Below are 13131 nucleotides of genomic sequence, written 5' to 3'. Positions count from 1 at the left end.
TAAAGGTAAGTAGAGATAGATGAACTGGATTTTAAAGAAACAGAAATTCTACAGAAGTGAAGCACAAAGATCCTTAATCCTTTTCTAGTTCCAGGTCATCTTTCATAATCATTTATTTCACATTTTGTTGCTATGTTGCAAACAAGACTTATAAGCGTATAGACTACTTGAATATTTGTTCAATGCAAGATGAGAGAATGAAAATGATCAGAAGAATGAAAGTTTCTGAGACTTCTGAGGGAAAATGAGTGTAGTCACTTGAATTTGTTTGCTGCTTTGACTCATAAATACCATTTTTTTTTTTTTTTTTGAGATGGAGTCTCATTCTGTCGCCCAGGCTAGAGTGCCGTGGCATGATTTCAGCTCACTGCAACCTCTGCCTCCTGGGCTCAAGCTATTCTCCTGCCTCAGCTTCCTGAGTAGGTGGGACTACAGGCGTGTGCCACCATGCTTGGCTAAATTTTGTATTTTTAGTGGAGACAGGGTTTTGCCATGTTGGCCAGGCTGGTCTTGAACTCTTGACCTTGAGTGATCTGCCCACCTCGGCCTCCCAAAGTGCTGGGATTAAAGGTGTAAGCCACCACGTCTAGCCCCATAAATACCATTTAAAATTTTTAAATGTATTCTCTTATCAGTCAAAAAGCACAATTAATAACCAACTGAGTAGCCAAATACTGCTATTCAATTAATTCAGAAGACCTCAGGTCCAAGAATCCCTAGAACAGACTTGAGGGTGTTAATTTATGGTATTCAATAGCTCTTTTCTTCAAATGCAATTTCTTCTGTTGCATTATATTAAAACTATTAAATTTATACAGCATTACCAGCAAATGCTTACCACAACAGCAGTATCTGTTTTAATGACTTCTTGTCTCCCTTCTAGTCTGTAGATGTTGACTGGCCACCTGCTCTGGATGACTAGCTTTCAAATTTGGAGACAAAGAGTAGGGTTTTCCTGGCATGGTGTGGACATCCACGGAGCACACGCCGTAAAATGGCTGTTTACGCACCATAACGGTGTCTTGGAAACCATTTGGATCACGTTGATCTATATAATTGTTAATTTGTTGTAACATCTCAGGATCTATATATGTGTATATTTTGTGTTAAATTGTTCCAAGGATGTCTTAGGATTTTTCTCATTCCCTCTCTCACCCCCACAAACCAAACTATGAATAATGAAATAATTCTCCTTAATTCTTTCATTTAGAAAGGTACACAAACAGGACACATTCTCTCTTAAAAAGCTGTAATTTCAGCAAGATTTCCCTCCACAAGAGACATACTACCTTTAAAATCATGTTCTAATTTTTAAAAATTATCTGAATAAAAGTTATATCTAGATTTATGCAGCATAATATCCTATAATATTCTAAGATTGCAAATGCAAATCTGACATTATTGTTTTTCCCAGGAAGCCTCAAACGAGCTATTACCAGTGAAGTACTTTTGGCTGTGATTTGTCATAAATCTTAACCAAACTATGAATAATGAAATAATTCTCATTAATACTTTCATTAAGGAAGAATTCTGACAATCTAAAATTGTCAATACATTTTTCCTGTGGAGGGAAAGTAAAACCATAGGAACCAAGGCATGCCATGGTAGGAGCCTTTCATAAATCTTTTAAATAAGGAGAAACAAGTGCCTTTAATAACTTCAATCCCAGGGTTAAGAATTTGAAAAACTGAGAATGCTAAACAAAGATATTATTTCAGAATACTTCAATATATTATCCAATTATAAACATTTTAATGATACCTTATTAAAGTAGATAGGATATTGTCTCCATTTTATAAATATGGAAACCAAAGACTAGAAGTTAAATGACTTATCCAAAATTGTTAGCTACTTCTATATTGAGGACTAGCACTGAAGTTTCTTGGTCTCCAGGGTCTTTCTAATAAGCCCTATTATTGAGCACCTGTTTGTGTGAAGGGGCAGCTATGGATGCCATTTAAACTCATGTAACTGAGAATTAACTTTTGGAATGTAGTTACCAAATCAAAAAGCTTACCAAAAAATAGCCCAAGACTATTTAATGCAATCTTACATAGTTATCATTTGTTATTAAGTTAAAGCTCAGTTGGTATTATGAAGAGGAAAACATTAAGCTAAACCTAAAAAAAAATGAATGGGCCATTAAATTTCAGAAAGGAGCCTCATTACAATTTCAGATTTCAGTATAATTTCCATCACCCTAATTCAACTATTTGAGCTTTTTTTAAGAATACATGTGACTTGACTAGTATTACTCACTGTTTCCCATCTCTGTATTAAACATAAATCACAGATATCAAGATTCACTTTAGATATGAGGAAAATGGTTTTAATGGACACAAAGGAGTCTGCCACGTTGGAACCAACATGGTTTCATACCACGTTGAAACCATGTGTTTGATATGTGAATAACAGCAAATAATTTTTTCACTATTGTCAATGCCAATGCATTGAAATGCCCAGAAAATGAGAAAAGGATAACAAATAAACTTTTGATAAAAAGGTAAGATTTTCTGTGTGGATGTTTCTCAGTTTCTGGGACAATTTTGCTACAAAAGAGACTTAAATAATTTAGGAGGTAGTCTTTTGCATGGTATTTTTGGCTTAGCTTTGAATTCAGTGGACCTGTAATGTGTAAGAATGAAGAACGTGCTTAGCAAACTGAAATGAGACTTCTATTTCTTAAATTTCTATTCCTGAGATTATACAAAATTTCAAGAAAAAGAGTAAGCATTAGCTTTAAATACTTCTTCCAAATGTTCATAGAATTTTGAGACAAATATTGTTAAAAATTAATGTTTGTCTTTGTTTCAGGCAGAACTGGGAATATTAAGTAGTGAGAGTGCTACAGTTTCCCTTTTGCCTACATAAAAGCATTTTAAAATTAGTTTTATGATTTCTTTGTAAGCTTTACTTAAATTCGAAGTCTTTTTCATAACACTTAGAGAAAGAGCCCTTTGTACTTCTTAGTATCTCTTTGTCCCAAATATAGTCTGTGGTTTATTTTAGGAAAAACATCAACTCTGGATACCTGGAAAAGTCAAGAGAAAATAAAATTGGAAAACTGAAAAATTTCCAAGTAAGATAACCGGTTACAGTTGTGAGTTATGTGAAGTAAATTTAGAAGTTAAATTTCCATTTTCTAAGAGAAAAACATCTTACTTGGCAGATCTTTTCTTTTGGAGCTAATTATTCTTTAAGTCCACCTAAGAGAATGAACTTTGATATCAGCTTTTCTGATTTTTTAACAAAGGCTACCCTTGTTTATTATGAAAAATATTACTTTTATAATTCTATTTTGAATTTCTAAATTTTGAAATAATTCCAAACTTACAGGAAAAGTTGCAAGAAAAGTACAAAGAACCTTTTTCCCTGAACCATGGAGTCAGTGATGCCTCATGATCTTAAAGGCTTCAGTGTGTAATTTCTACAAACGAGGACATTCTTTTACTTAACCACAACACAGTGATCAAAATCAGGAAATTAACACTGATATATTACCATCTAACCTATCTGTTCAAGTTGCCAGTTGTCCCATCAGTGTCCTTCATAGTCAAGTGCTCACATTGCATTTTGTTATATCTCTTTAGTCTCCACCACTCTTACAAGTTTGTCTTTCTTGACTTTAATTACTTTAACATTTTTTAAGATTTCAGATCAGTTATTTTGTAGACCGTTCCTCAATTTGGGTTTGCCTGATGTTTTCCTTTTTGTTAGATTCAGATTGTACCTTTTTGGCAAGAAAACCACAAAAGAGAGATTGTCTTCTTCTTGCATCTTATCAGGTGTCACACAGTTTTGATTTGTCCAGTTTATTTCCTCTGCACTAACCCTGTAAGGGGCTTTTTCGCTAAGATCTGATGTCTTTTAGCAGAAAATGGTATTTAGAAACCAAAATCTGGGCAGTAGGCATGCTCATTGTTTTGTGCCATTGCTATTCCCAAGCCCTCTCATGGAACAGAGCTAGGGAACAAACATGAATGCATGTGCATGCACGCACACACACACACACACATACACACTCACCTATACATCTCTGTATCTACACATACTGAAAGCTGTAAGAGTTTATACCAGTACTTCCAATTCCAACCTTATTCTAGTTTTCACCCTTTCCAAATCTGTAATTCTCTTCTCTGACTATAAGAAATCTGGCTCCTGCTTTTTCCCTGCCGCCACCCAGTTGTATAGAGGTGGAGTCTCGGGTGCACTCAAGATTTGGCTTCACTCGTAACCCACTGCCATGGCCGAGGAAGGCAGTGCTGCTGGAGGTGTAATGGACATTAATACTGTTTTACAGGAGGTGCTGAAGACCGCCGTCATCCATGATGGCCTAGCACGTGAAATTTGCAAAGCTGCCAAAGGCTTAGACAAGTGCCAAGCCCATCTTTGTGTGCTGTGTGTGCTTGCATCCAACTGTGATGAGCCTATGTATGTCCAGTTGGTGGAGGCCCTTTGTGCTGAACACCAAATCAACCTAATTAAGGTTGATGACAAGAAACTAGGAGAATGGGCAGGACTCTGTAAAACTGATGGAGGGGAAACCCCGTAAAGTGGTTGGTTGAAGTTGTGTAGTAGTTAAGAACTATGGCAAGGAGTCTCAGGCCAAGGATGTCATTGAAGAGTACTTCAAATGCAAGAAATGAACAAATCAATCTTTGGCACACACATACACAGACATGCACTTAAAAAAAAAAAAAGAAAAAAGAAAGAAAAAAGAAATTTGACTCAGTCCTCCTCAAAAATAACCAATCTATTGCTGCCTCATTATTCAGTCCCCTCCCTGCTGCCCTCAGACGTTCTCCTCAGGCTCCACACTGCAGCCCTACACTAGGCCACTACCACTGCCCCCTGTGGTAACATCTTCTTGCACTTTGTACAGAACAAGCAAATGGCTTTTGTCCTGAATTATTCAGGAAGGGAGGGAGACAGGCGGGAAGGAAGTCAGGAAGGCAGAAAATAAAAATCGTTTGATACCACAGAAATACGAAGGATCAAAAGAGATTATTAGGAACAATTATATATTATATGCCAACAATTGGATTGCCTAGAAGTGGACAGATTTCCAGACGCATACAACCTACCAAGAATGAATCATAAACAAAATCTAAACAGACCAATAGCAAATAAGGGTCACCATTACTCTGAGGAGAGGACAGTAGGTAGGGAAGCAGTAAAACTTTTAACTTGGAGCAAAACCATGCTCTAGGGAAACATTATTAGCATCACCAGCAACAGCAGCAGCCATCACTGCTGCCAATACCTGCAAATGGGAAAAAGGCCAGCAGCCAAAATGAAGGCTTGACTATTGACCCGAAGCATTTTAGGAAACCAGGAAAGAAGCCCTTCACCAAACAAAGCTATTTCTTTATGGGAAGTGTTCCTTCTGAGGAGGAAATGAGGAAATGTGAGAAATACGGGAAGGCAATTTCACAGAAAGAGGATTTAAATAAACAAAAAGGAAAAATGAAAAAATTAAAAACAACAACAAAGAAACATGGGAAGGCAGGTGAGGTCTTCATAAGGATAAAGGCTTTGACTTTATGCACTTGGAAGCACAAACCCTAGTAGAGATTGCCAAAGTGGGTCTGGACAATATGCAGCTGTGTGCACTCTGCCTGCCATAGTGCATCCCTTACAGTCCGAAACCTTCTAACAAACTTTTGGAAGAAGCCTTTTCTTTATTTGGCCAGGTGGAGGGGGCTGTAGTCATTGTGGATGATCAAGGAAGGCCCTCAGGGAAAGGCATTGTTGAGTTCTCAGGGCAGCCAGTTGCTCAGAAAGTGCAGGACAGATGCAGTGCAGGCTGCTTCCTGCTAACCACATTTCCTCATCCTGTTACTGTGTAGCCCATAGGCTAATTAGGTGACAAAGAAGGATTTCCAGAGAAGCTGGTTGTAAAGAATCAGCAATTTCACAAGGAGTGAGAACAGCCACCCCAGTATGCACAGCATGGCTTTTGAATATGAGTATGCCATGCACTGGAGGGTGCTCATTGAGATGGAGAAGCAGCAGCAGGACGAAGTGGATCACAATATCAAGGAGGCTCATGAGAAGCTGGAGATGGAGATGGGGGTTGCTTGCCTTCATCCATGCCAGGTCATGCTAATGAGACAGGATTTGATGAGGTGCCAAGAAGAGCTATGGAGGATGGAAGAGCTGAAGCACCAAGAGATGCAAAAACGACGGCAACTGGAGCCCATGTGAGAGGAGTGCAGGCACTAGGAGGAAGTGATGCACTGGTAATGGTAGGAAAGATTCACTGGAACCTTCTCTGATATGAGAGAGCAGGAGAGACAGCTGGGCCAGATGGCTGTGGGAGGTGCTATGGGCATAACAGAGGCACCATGCCCCCTGCTTCTGTGCCAGCTGTTACCCCAGCTCTTCCAGAATCTGAACCTATGATGCTAGATTGACCTCACCAACAACGGAATGCTTTGGCCAAGCTGCTGCAATGGAAGGAATTGGGGCAACTGGTGGAACTCCTCCTGCATTGAACTGTGCAACTCCTGAAGCTGAATTTGCTCCAAACACACGTTGCTGATACTAATAAAGTTACAGTGTCTAGTTCCTGAAAACCTTTAAAAGGACCCTATTTGGACTAGTCAGAATTCTACCCTAGAAAAGTGAGATTCCTCCCGATAGTTAGGTCTACACTATCTATACTGCTCTAGGGAGTATTTTGGAGGAAGAGAGCAAGGGAGGAGTGGTATTTAACAAACCAGTTCTGTGTGGTATACTGTTTAACTGATCAGTTCTCTGTGGTGCATTACTGAAGTCTCAAATGTGACTGTTGAAGACCTGGGGGAACCGCGGTGAAATGAATCCAGTTAGAGACCCATTAATCTTGATCATTCTTTTTTTCTCCATCCTGTTTCATTTGCTTTCTTATCCATACACTACCCAACTCCAGAGACACCGCCACATATACCACAAAAAACAAACCTCCTCCAGTGACCTTCGCCCCACTGCTCCATTCACTCCCAGGTGAGAATTCAGGCAAATATCCACAGAGGTCACAAACAATGTACGTATAGTTCTTTTATATCCCATATATTATCCCTTTATGTCCTAAGGAAGCCATTTTCTCTTAAAGATTTTCATTTCAGTGTATCTTTTAAAAAAATCTTGTGTTAACTTGCCTCAATCTTTTTCTTGGATAAGGACGACCCAGGAATGGCCCTTTTGTGCCAATGATGTTGCTGTTCACAACTTTCCTTGATAGGCCTAGTACAGTCTTGGAAACAGGGTTGCTGGATGCTGAAGGTCTGAGAGTAGCTCTTAACCTTGCCTATCTTACTTAGTAGTTATGCTGTGCATATTTAATGTACTATGTTTGATTTGTTGCTAATACCTTAAATTTGAAGTTTTTCTGAGAAATGGAACAGCAATGCAGCATCACTTATTAAAATACATTTTAAGCCTTAAAAAAAAAAAAGGAGATTGAATCAGTAATCCCAGCACATTGGGAGGCTGAGGTGGGCAGATCACAAGGTCAAGAGATCGAAACCGTCCTGGCCAACATGTTGAAACCCCGTCTCTACTAAAAATACAAAAATTAGCTGGGTGTTGTGGTATGCACCTGTAGTCCCAGCTACTTGGGAGGCTGAGGCAAGAGAATCATTTGAACCCGGAAGGCAGAGGTTGTAGTGAGCCGAGATCGCGCCACTGTACTCCAGCCTGGTGAGAGAGCGAGACTCAGTCTCAAAAAAAAAAAAAGTCTCTCATCAAATAAAAGACCCAGAACCGGCCGGGCGCGGTGGCTCAAGCCTGTAATCCCAGCACTTTGGGAGGCCGAGACGGGCGGATCACGAGGTCAGGAGATCCAGACCATCCTGGCTAATCCGGTGAAACCCCGTCTCTACTAAAAAATAGAAAAAACTAGCCGGGCGAGGTGACGGGCGCCTGTAGTCCCAGCTACTCGGGAGGCTGAGGCAGGAGAATGGCGTGAACCCGGCAGGTGGAGCTTGCAGTGAGCTGAGATCCGGCCACAGTACTCCAGCCCAGGCGACAGAGCGAGACTCCGCCTCAAAAAAAAAAAAAAAAAAAAAAAGACCCAGAACCTGACAGCTTCACTGCTGAACACTATCGAACATTTAAAGAACTACGGCCAGGCACGGTGGCTCACACCTGTAATCCCAGCACTTTGAGAGGCTTAGGTGGTAGGATTGCTTAAGCACAGGAGTTTGAGACCAGCCTGGGCAACATAGGGATAATCTGTCTCTACAAAAAATAAAAAATTACCTGGGTGTGGTAATGCATGTTGGTAGTCCAAACTACTCAGAAGGCTGAGGTGGCAGAATTAATTCAGCCCAGGCGGTGAAGGCTGCAGTGAGCCGTGATAGTGCCACTGCACTCCAGCCTGGGCAACAGGGCAAGACCCCCATCTCAAAAAAGGAAGAATACCAGCCTTTCTCAAACGCTTCCAAAAAATTGAAGAGGAAGGAATGCTTCCAAACTCATTTTACAAGGCCAGCATTACCCTGACACCAAAGCCAGACAAGGACACTATTAAAGAAAACTTGTCAATTAGACTGTGGCAAATATGGAAAAAAAGAAAAAAGAAAGCTACAGGTCAATATTTCTGATGACCAGAGATGCAAAACTTCTTCTTTTTTTTTTTTTTTCCTGAGACAGGGTCTCCCTCTCTTACCCAGGATGGAGTGCAGTGGTGCAATCATGGCTCACTGCAGCCTTGACCTTTCAGACTCAGGTGATCCTTCCACCTCAGCCTCCTGAGGTAGCTGGGACTTCAGGTGCACACCATCATGCCCAGCTAATTAAAAACAAAAAATTATTCGTCTAGGCAGGGTCCCATTATGTTGCCCAGGCTGGTCTCGAACTCCCGGGTCAAGCCAGCCTCAGGCCTTGACCTCCTAAAAGTGCTGAGATTACAAGTGTGAGCCACAGTGCCTGGTCAAGATGCAAAAATTTTCAACAAAATACTAATAAACCAATTCAACAGCACACTAAAAAGATTAATCACCATGACCAAGTAATATTTATGTCAGGGATTCACAGATGGTTCAATATATGCCAATCTATAAATATAATATACCACATGAACAGAATGAAAGACAAAAACCATATGATCATCTCAATAGATGCAGAAAAAGCATTTGACAAAATTTAACATACTTTCATGATTAAAGCTCTCAACAAATTAGAAGGAGTACACCTCAAAAGTAAAGGCCATATATAACAAACCCATAGCTAACACCATACTCAACAGTGAAACACTGAAAGCTTTTCCTCTCAGATCAGGAACTAGACAGGGACTTCCACTCTCATTTCTGTTTAACATAGTACTGGAACTGAAGTCCCAGCCAGAGCAATTGGGCAAGAGAAAGAAATAAAAGACATCCAAATTGGAAAGGAAGGAGACTGTCCCTGTTTGCAGATGATGATCTTATATATAGAAAAGCTGAAAGAATCCACCAAAAACTGTTGGAGCTAATAAATTCAGTAAGATTGTATGCATATCAATATACAATAATCAGTAGTGTTACAAAAAATAAAATACTTAGGAATAAATTTAACCAAGAAGGTAAAAGATCTCTACACTGAAAACTGTAAAACACTGATATAAGAAATTGGAGACATAAATAAATGGAAAGATATCCCATGTTCATTGATTGGAAGACTTAATATTGCTAAAATGTCCATACTAACCAAAGTGATCTAAAGATTCAGTGTAATCCTTATCAAAATTCCAATGACATTTTCCACAGAAATAGAAAAAATAATCCTAAAATTCATATGGAACCACCAGAGACCCTGAATAGCCAAAGCAATCTTGAGCAAAAAGAACAAAGCTAGAGATACCACACTACCTGATTTCAAAATTACTACAAAGCCATAGTAATCAAAACATTTTTATACTGGCATAAAAACAGACAGGTAAACCAAAAGAATAGAAAGAAGAGCCCAGGAATAAATCCATATATTTACAGCCAGCTGATTTTTTACAAACGTGTGAAGAAATGTAATGGGAAAAGACAGTCTCTTTAATAAATTGTGCTGGGAAAACTGGATATCCACATGCAGAAGAATGAAGTTAGACCCTTATCACACACCATATTAAAAACTCAAAGTGACCTAAATCTAAGACCCAAAACTGTAAACTATTAGAAGAAAACATAGAGAAAAAGCTCCATGACACTGGTCTGGGCAATTATTTGAATATGACCCTAAAAGCACAGGTAACCAAAAAAAAAAAAAAAAAGACAAATCAAATGGGACTATATCAAACAAAAGCTTCTGCACTGCAAAGGAAACTATCAACAGAGTGAAGAGACAACTTACGGAATGGGATATTTATAAGCCATACATCTAATGAGGGGTTAATATCCAAAATATACAAGGAACTCCAACAATTCAATACCAAGAAAACAAAGAGCCTGATTAAAAAATGGGCAAAGGACATGAATAGACATTTCTCGAAAGACATACAAATGACCAACAGGTATAAGACACACAAATGCTCAACATCACTTACCAGGAAAATGCAAATTTAAAATCACAGTGAGACACCACCTCAAAACTATTAGAATGGCTATTACCAAAAACGATGAAAGATAACAAGTGTTGGCAAGGATACAGAGTAACGAGAACCTTTGGCACACTGTTGGTGGGAATGTAAACAGAAAACAAAATTTAAAATAGAACTACCATATGATCCAGCAATCCTACTATTGGGTGTATGTATCCCAAGGAAATAAAATCAGTATGTTGAAGAGATAGCTGACCCCCATGGTCTCTGCAGCATTATTCACAATAGCCATGATATGGCATCAACCTATGCGTCTATCAATCAGTAGATAAATTAAGAAAATGTGGTGTATATGACAGTGAAATATTATTCACCCATAAGAAAGGAAATGCTGTCATTTGAAACAATGTGGGTGAACCTGAAGAACATTTTGTTAAGTGAAATAAGTCAGGCACAGAAAGACAACTCCTGCATGATCTCATCTATATGTGGAATCTAAAATAGTTGAACTCATAGAAGTAGAGGGTAGAATGGTGGTTACTAGAACTGGGGAGGTGGGATTGGGATAGGGGTTGTGGAATTGGGGAGATATCGGTCAAAGGATTTAAAATTTCAGCTTTATAGGAGTAAGTTTAAGAGTTCTACTGTATGACATGGTGACTATAGTTAATAACAAATATATTCTTGAAAGTTGCTAAGAGTAGATCTTAAGTGTTCTTACTACAAAATAACTATGTGAAGTAATACATGTTCATTAGCTCAGTTTAGCCATTCTACAATGTATACATATTTCAAAACATCATGCTATACCAGATAAATGTTAATATACACAGTTTTGTCAATTAAAAAAAGGATTTAAGAAGAGGCCAGGCCAGCTATGGTGACTCGTGCTTGTAATCCCGCACTTTGGGAGGCCAAGGCGGGTGGATCACTTGAGCCCGGGAGTTTGAGACCAGCCTGGATAACGTGGTGAAACTCCCTCTCTACAAAAAATACAAAAATTGGCCGGGCATGGTGTCATGCACCTGTAGTCCCAGCTACTTGGGAGGCTGAGGCGGGAGGATCTCTTGAGCCCAGGAGGCATAAGTTGCAGTGAGTTGTGATCGTGCCATTGCACTCCAGGGGGCCTGGGTGACACTCCAGCCTTTTGAGACTCTGTCTCAAAAAAGAGAAGAGACACCCTAGATCTCCATCCTTCTCTCTCTCTAGCATGTGAGGATGGTGGAAAGGCAGCCACCTGCAAGCCAGGAGGAGAGCCTTAGCATAAACCATCCTAGTACCCCGATCTTGGACTTTCAGCCTCCAGGACTCTGAAAACAGATTTTTGTTGGTTAAGCCAAAAAAGGAAAAAGGAAAAAAATCTTGAAAGAAGGCACTTCAGTACTCTACAAAATTATTTCAAAGGACAGTTACACATGCAACCATATTCAGCAACAGCATTCCATAAAAAATGTCTAATGTTTCTAAGCAACCAAAACTACCTTTTCCTGTTAGGAAGATGCTATAAATATGAAGAAAATCTGATTGATATTTTAAAAGTTAAATAGCAACAAAATTTCAGCAAGTGTTTTAGAATATTTCCATTTATTATCAAGAAAAAAATCACTCTATACAAAGATATTACAAATGTAATAAAATATTCTGTATAACAAATGGCATTTTGGCATTTTAAAAACAATTGCATCTTGATACTAAACTTAACATTAAATAACTGAATAGTACCTGAGAACTTTAAAAAATCACTTTCATCAGTGCCTCCAAATTCATTTCAGTCATTAAGCATATACAAATACTCAGCCAAAAAAATAGGATTTTGGTATTCTGCTAGGATCTAGATTCATCACAGCCAAAGGTATTTTAAGTACATACTTTTAAAACAGAAATCACTTCTAAAGGATTCACCTGGTCAAAACCATGCATTTAAGAATGCTGGTTACCCAAAAGTTTTGTGTTTTTCTTGCCAAGTCATCTGAAAGCTACTTTAACTGTGAGACAGTGACCAACATTATCAGCTAATTACCCAGTAAAACTCAAGTGTATCACCAATGAAGACTCATTAAACTCAAATCCACAAATGGATCCTCAAATATTCCAACCTTATCTATATTTTATTACATCTTATGGAAGACTATGTTTTGATTAGATAATAAAGTTTAACAGGAAAAATGGGCAAGATGAATGTTTGATACTTTTACCAAAAATTTATATTTCATTTACTTGCTGATTTCCCTGAAAACTCAATTTGTTGAAGAAGCAACATTCTGTACTAATTACTGTGTATTACTATTCACACACAGGTGTTTAATGAATTTGACTTGTAATTCTTTAAATTTTTGAAAGTCCAGTAGTAAACTAAAGTTGTGGAAACAACTGATAAGAATATTAGAGGATGATAAATTCTACATCTTCAAATAGATAAGTACTAGCAGGTGGTATTTTCCTAAAGCCATAGACATTTAGAATAAATACATTGATTACTTTTTAAAACTTTGATCTGTATTTTGTTTATTAATAGGGCATGAGTGGTTTTGTCTGTGCTTTTTGCATGCATTACAAACATTACAGACAAGATTACTTTTTTTTTTTTTTTTTTTTTTTTGAGGTGGAGTCTCGCTTTGTCGCCCAGGCTGGAGTGCACT

General features: G+C 38.5%; 1 protein-coding gene and 2 pseudogenes across 2 annotated transcripts in view; all 3 read left to right on the top strand.

The window, feature by feature from the left end:
* Positions 1–2887, top strand: part of PUS10 (pseudouridylate synthase 10) — a 68776-nt gene extending 65889 nt beyond the window's left edge. For both annotated transcript variants that reach the window (XM_011941823.1, XM_011941824.1), the window contains one exon: positions 884–2887. In XM_011941823.1, the coding sequence (XP_011797213.1) occupies positions 884–922 (39 nt within the window). In that variant the 3' untranslated portion in view covers positions 923–2887. The remainder of the gene's footprint in view (positions 1–883) is intronic.
* Positions 2888–3949: 1062 nt separating this feature from the next.
* Positions 3950–4646, top strand: LOC105511643 (annotated as a pseudogene).
* Positions 4647–5169: 523 nt separating this feature from the next.
* On the top strand, positions 5170–6544 carry LOC105511657 (annotated as a pseudogene).
* The last annotated feature ends 6587 nt before the right edge of the window (positions 6545–13131 follow it).

This window comes from Colobus angolensis, unplaced genomic scaffold, assembly GCF_000951035.1.
Source record: "Colobus angolensis palliatus isolate OR3802 unplaced genomic scaffold, Cang.pa_1.0 Scaffold201, whole genome shotgun sequence".
Taxonomy (NCBI): Eukaryota; Metazoa; Chordata; class Mammalia; order Primates; family Cercopithecidae; genus Colobus; species Colobus angolensis.
Note: the sequence above shows the minus strand (reverse complement) of the source record. Positions and strands in the feature narration are given on the sequence as shown.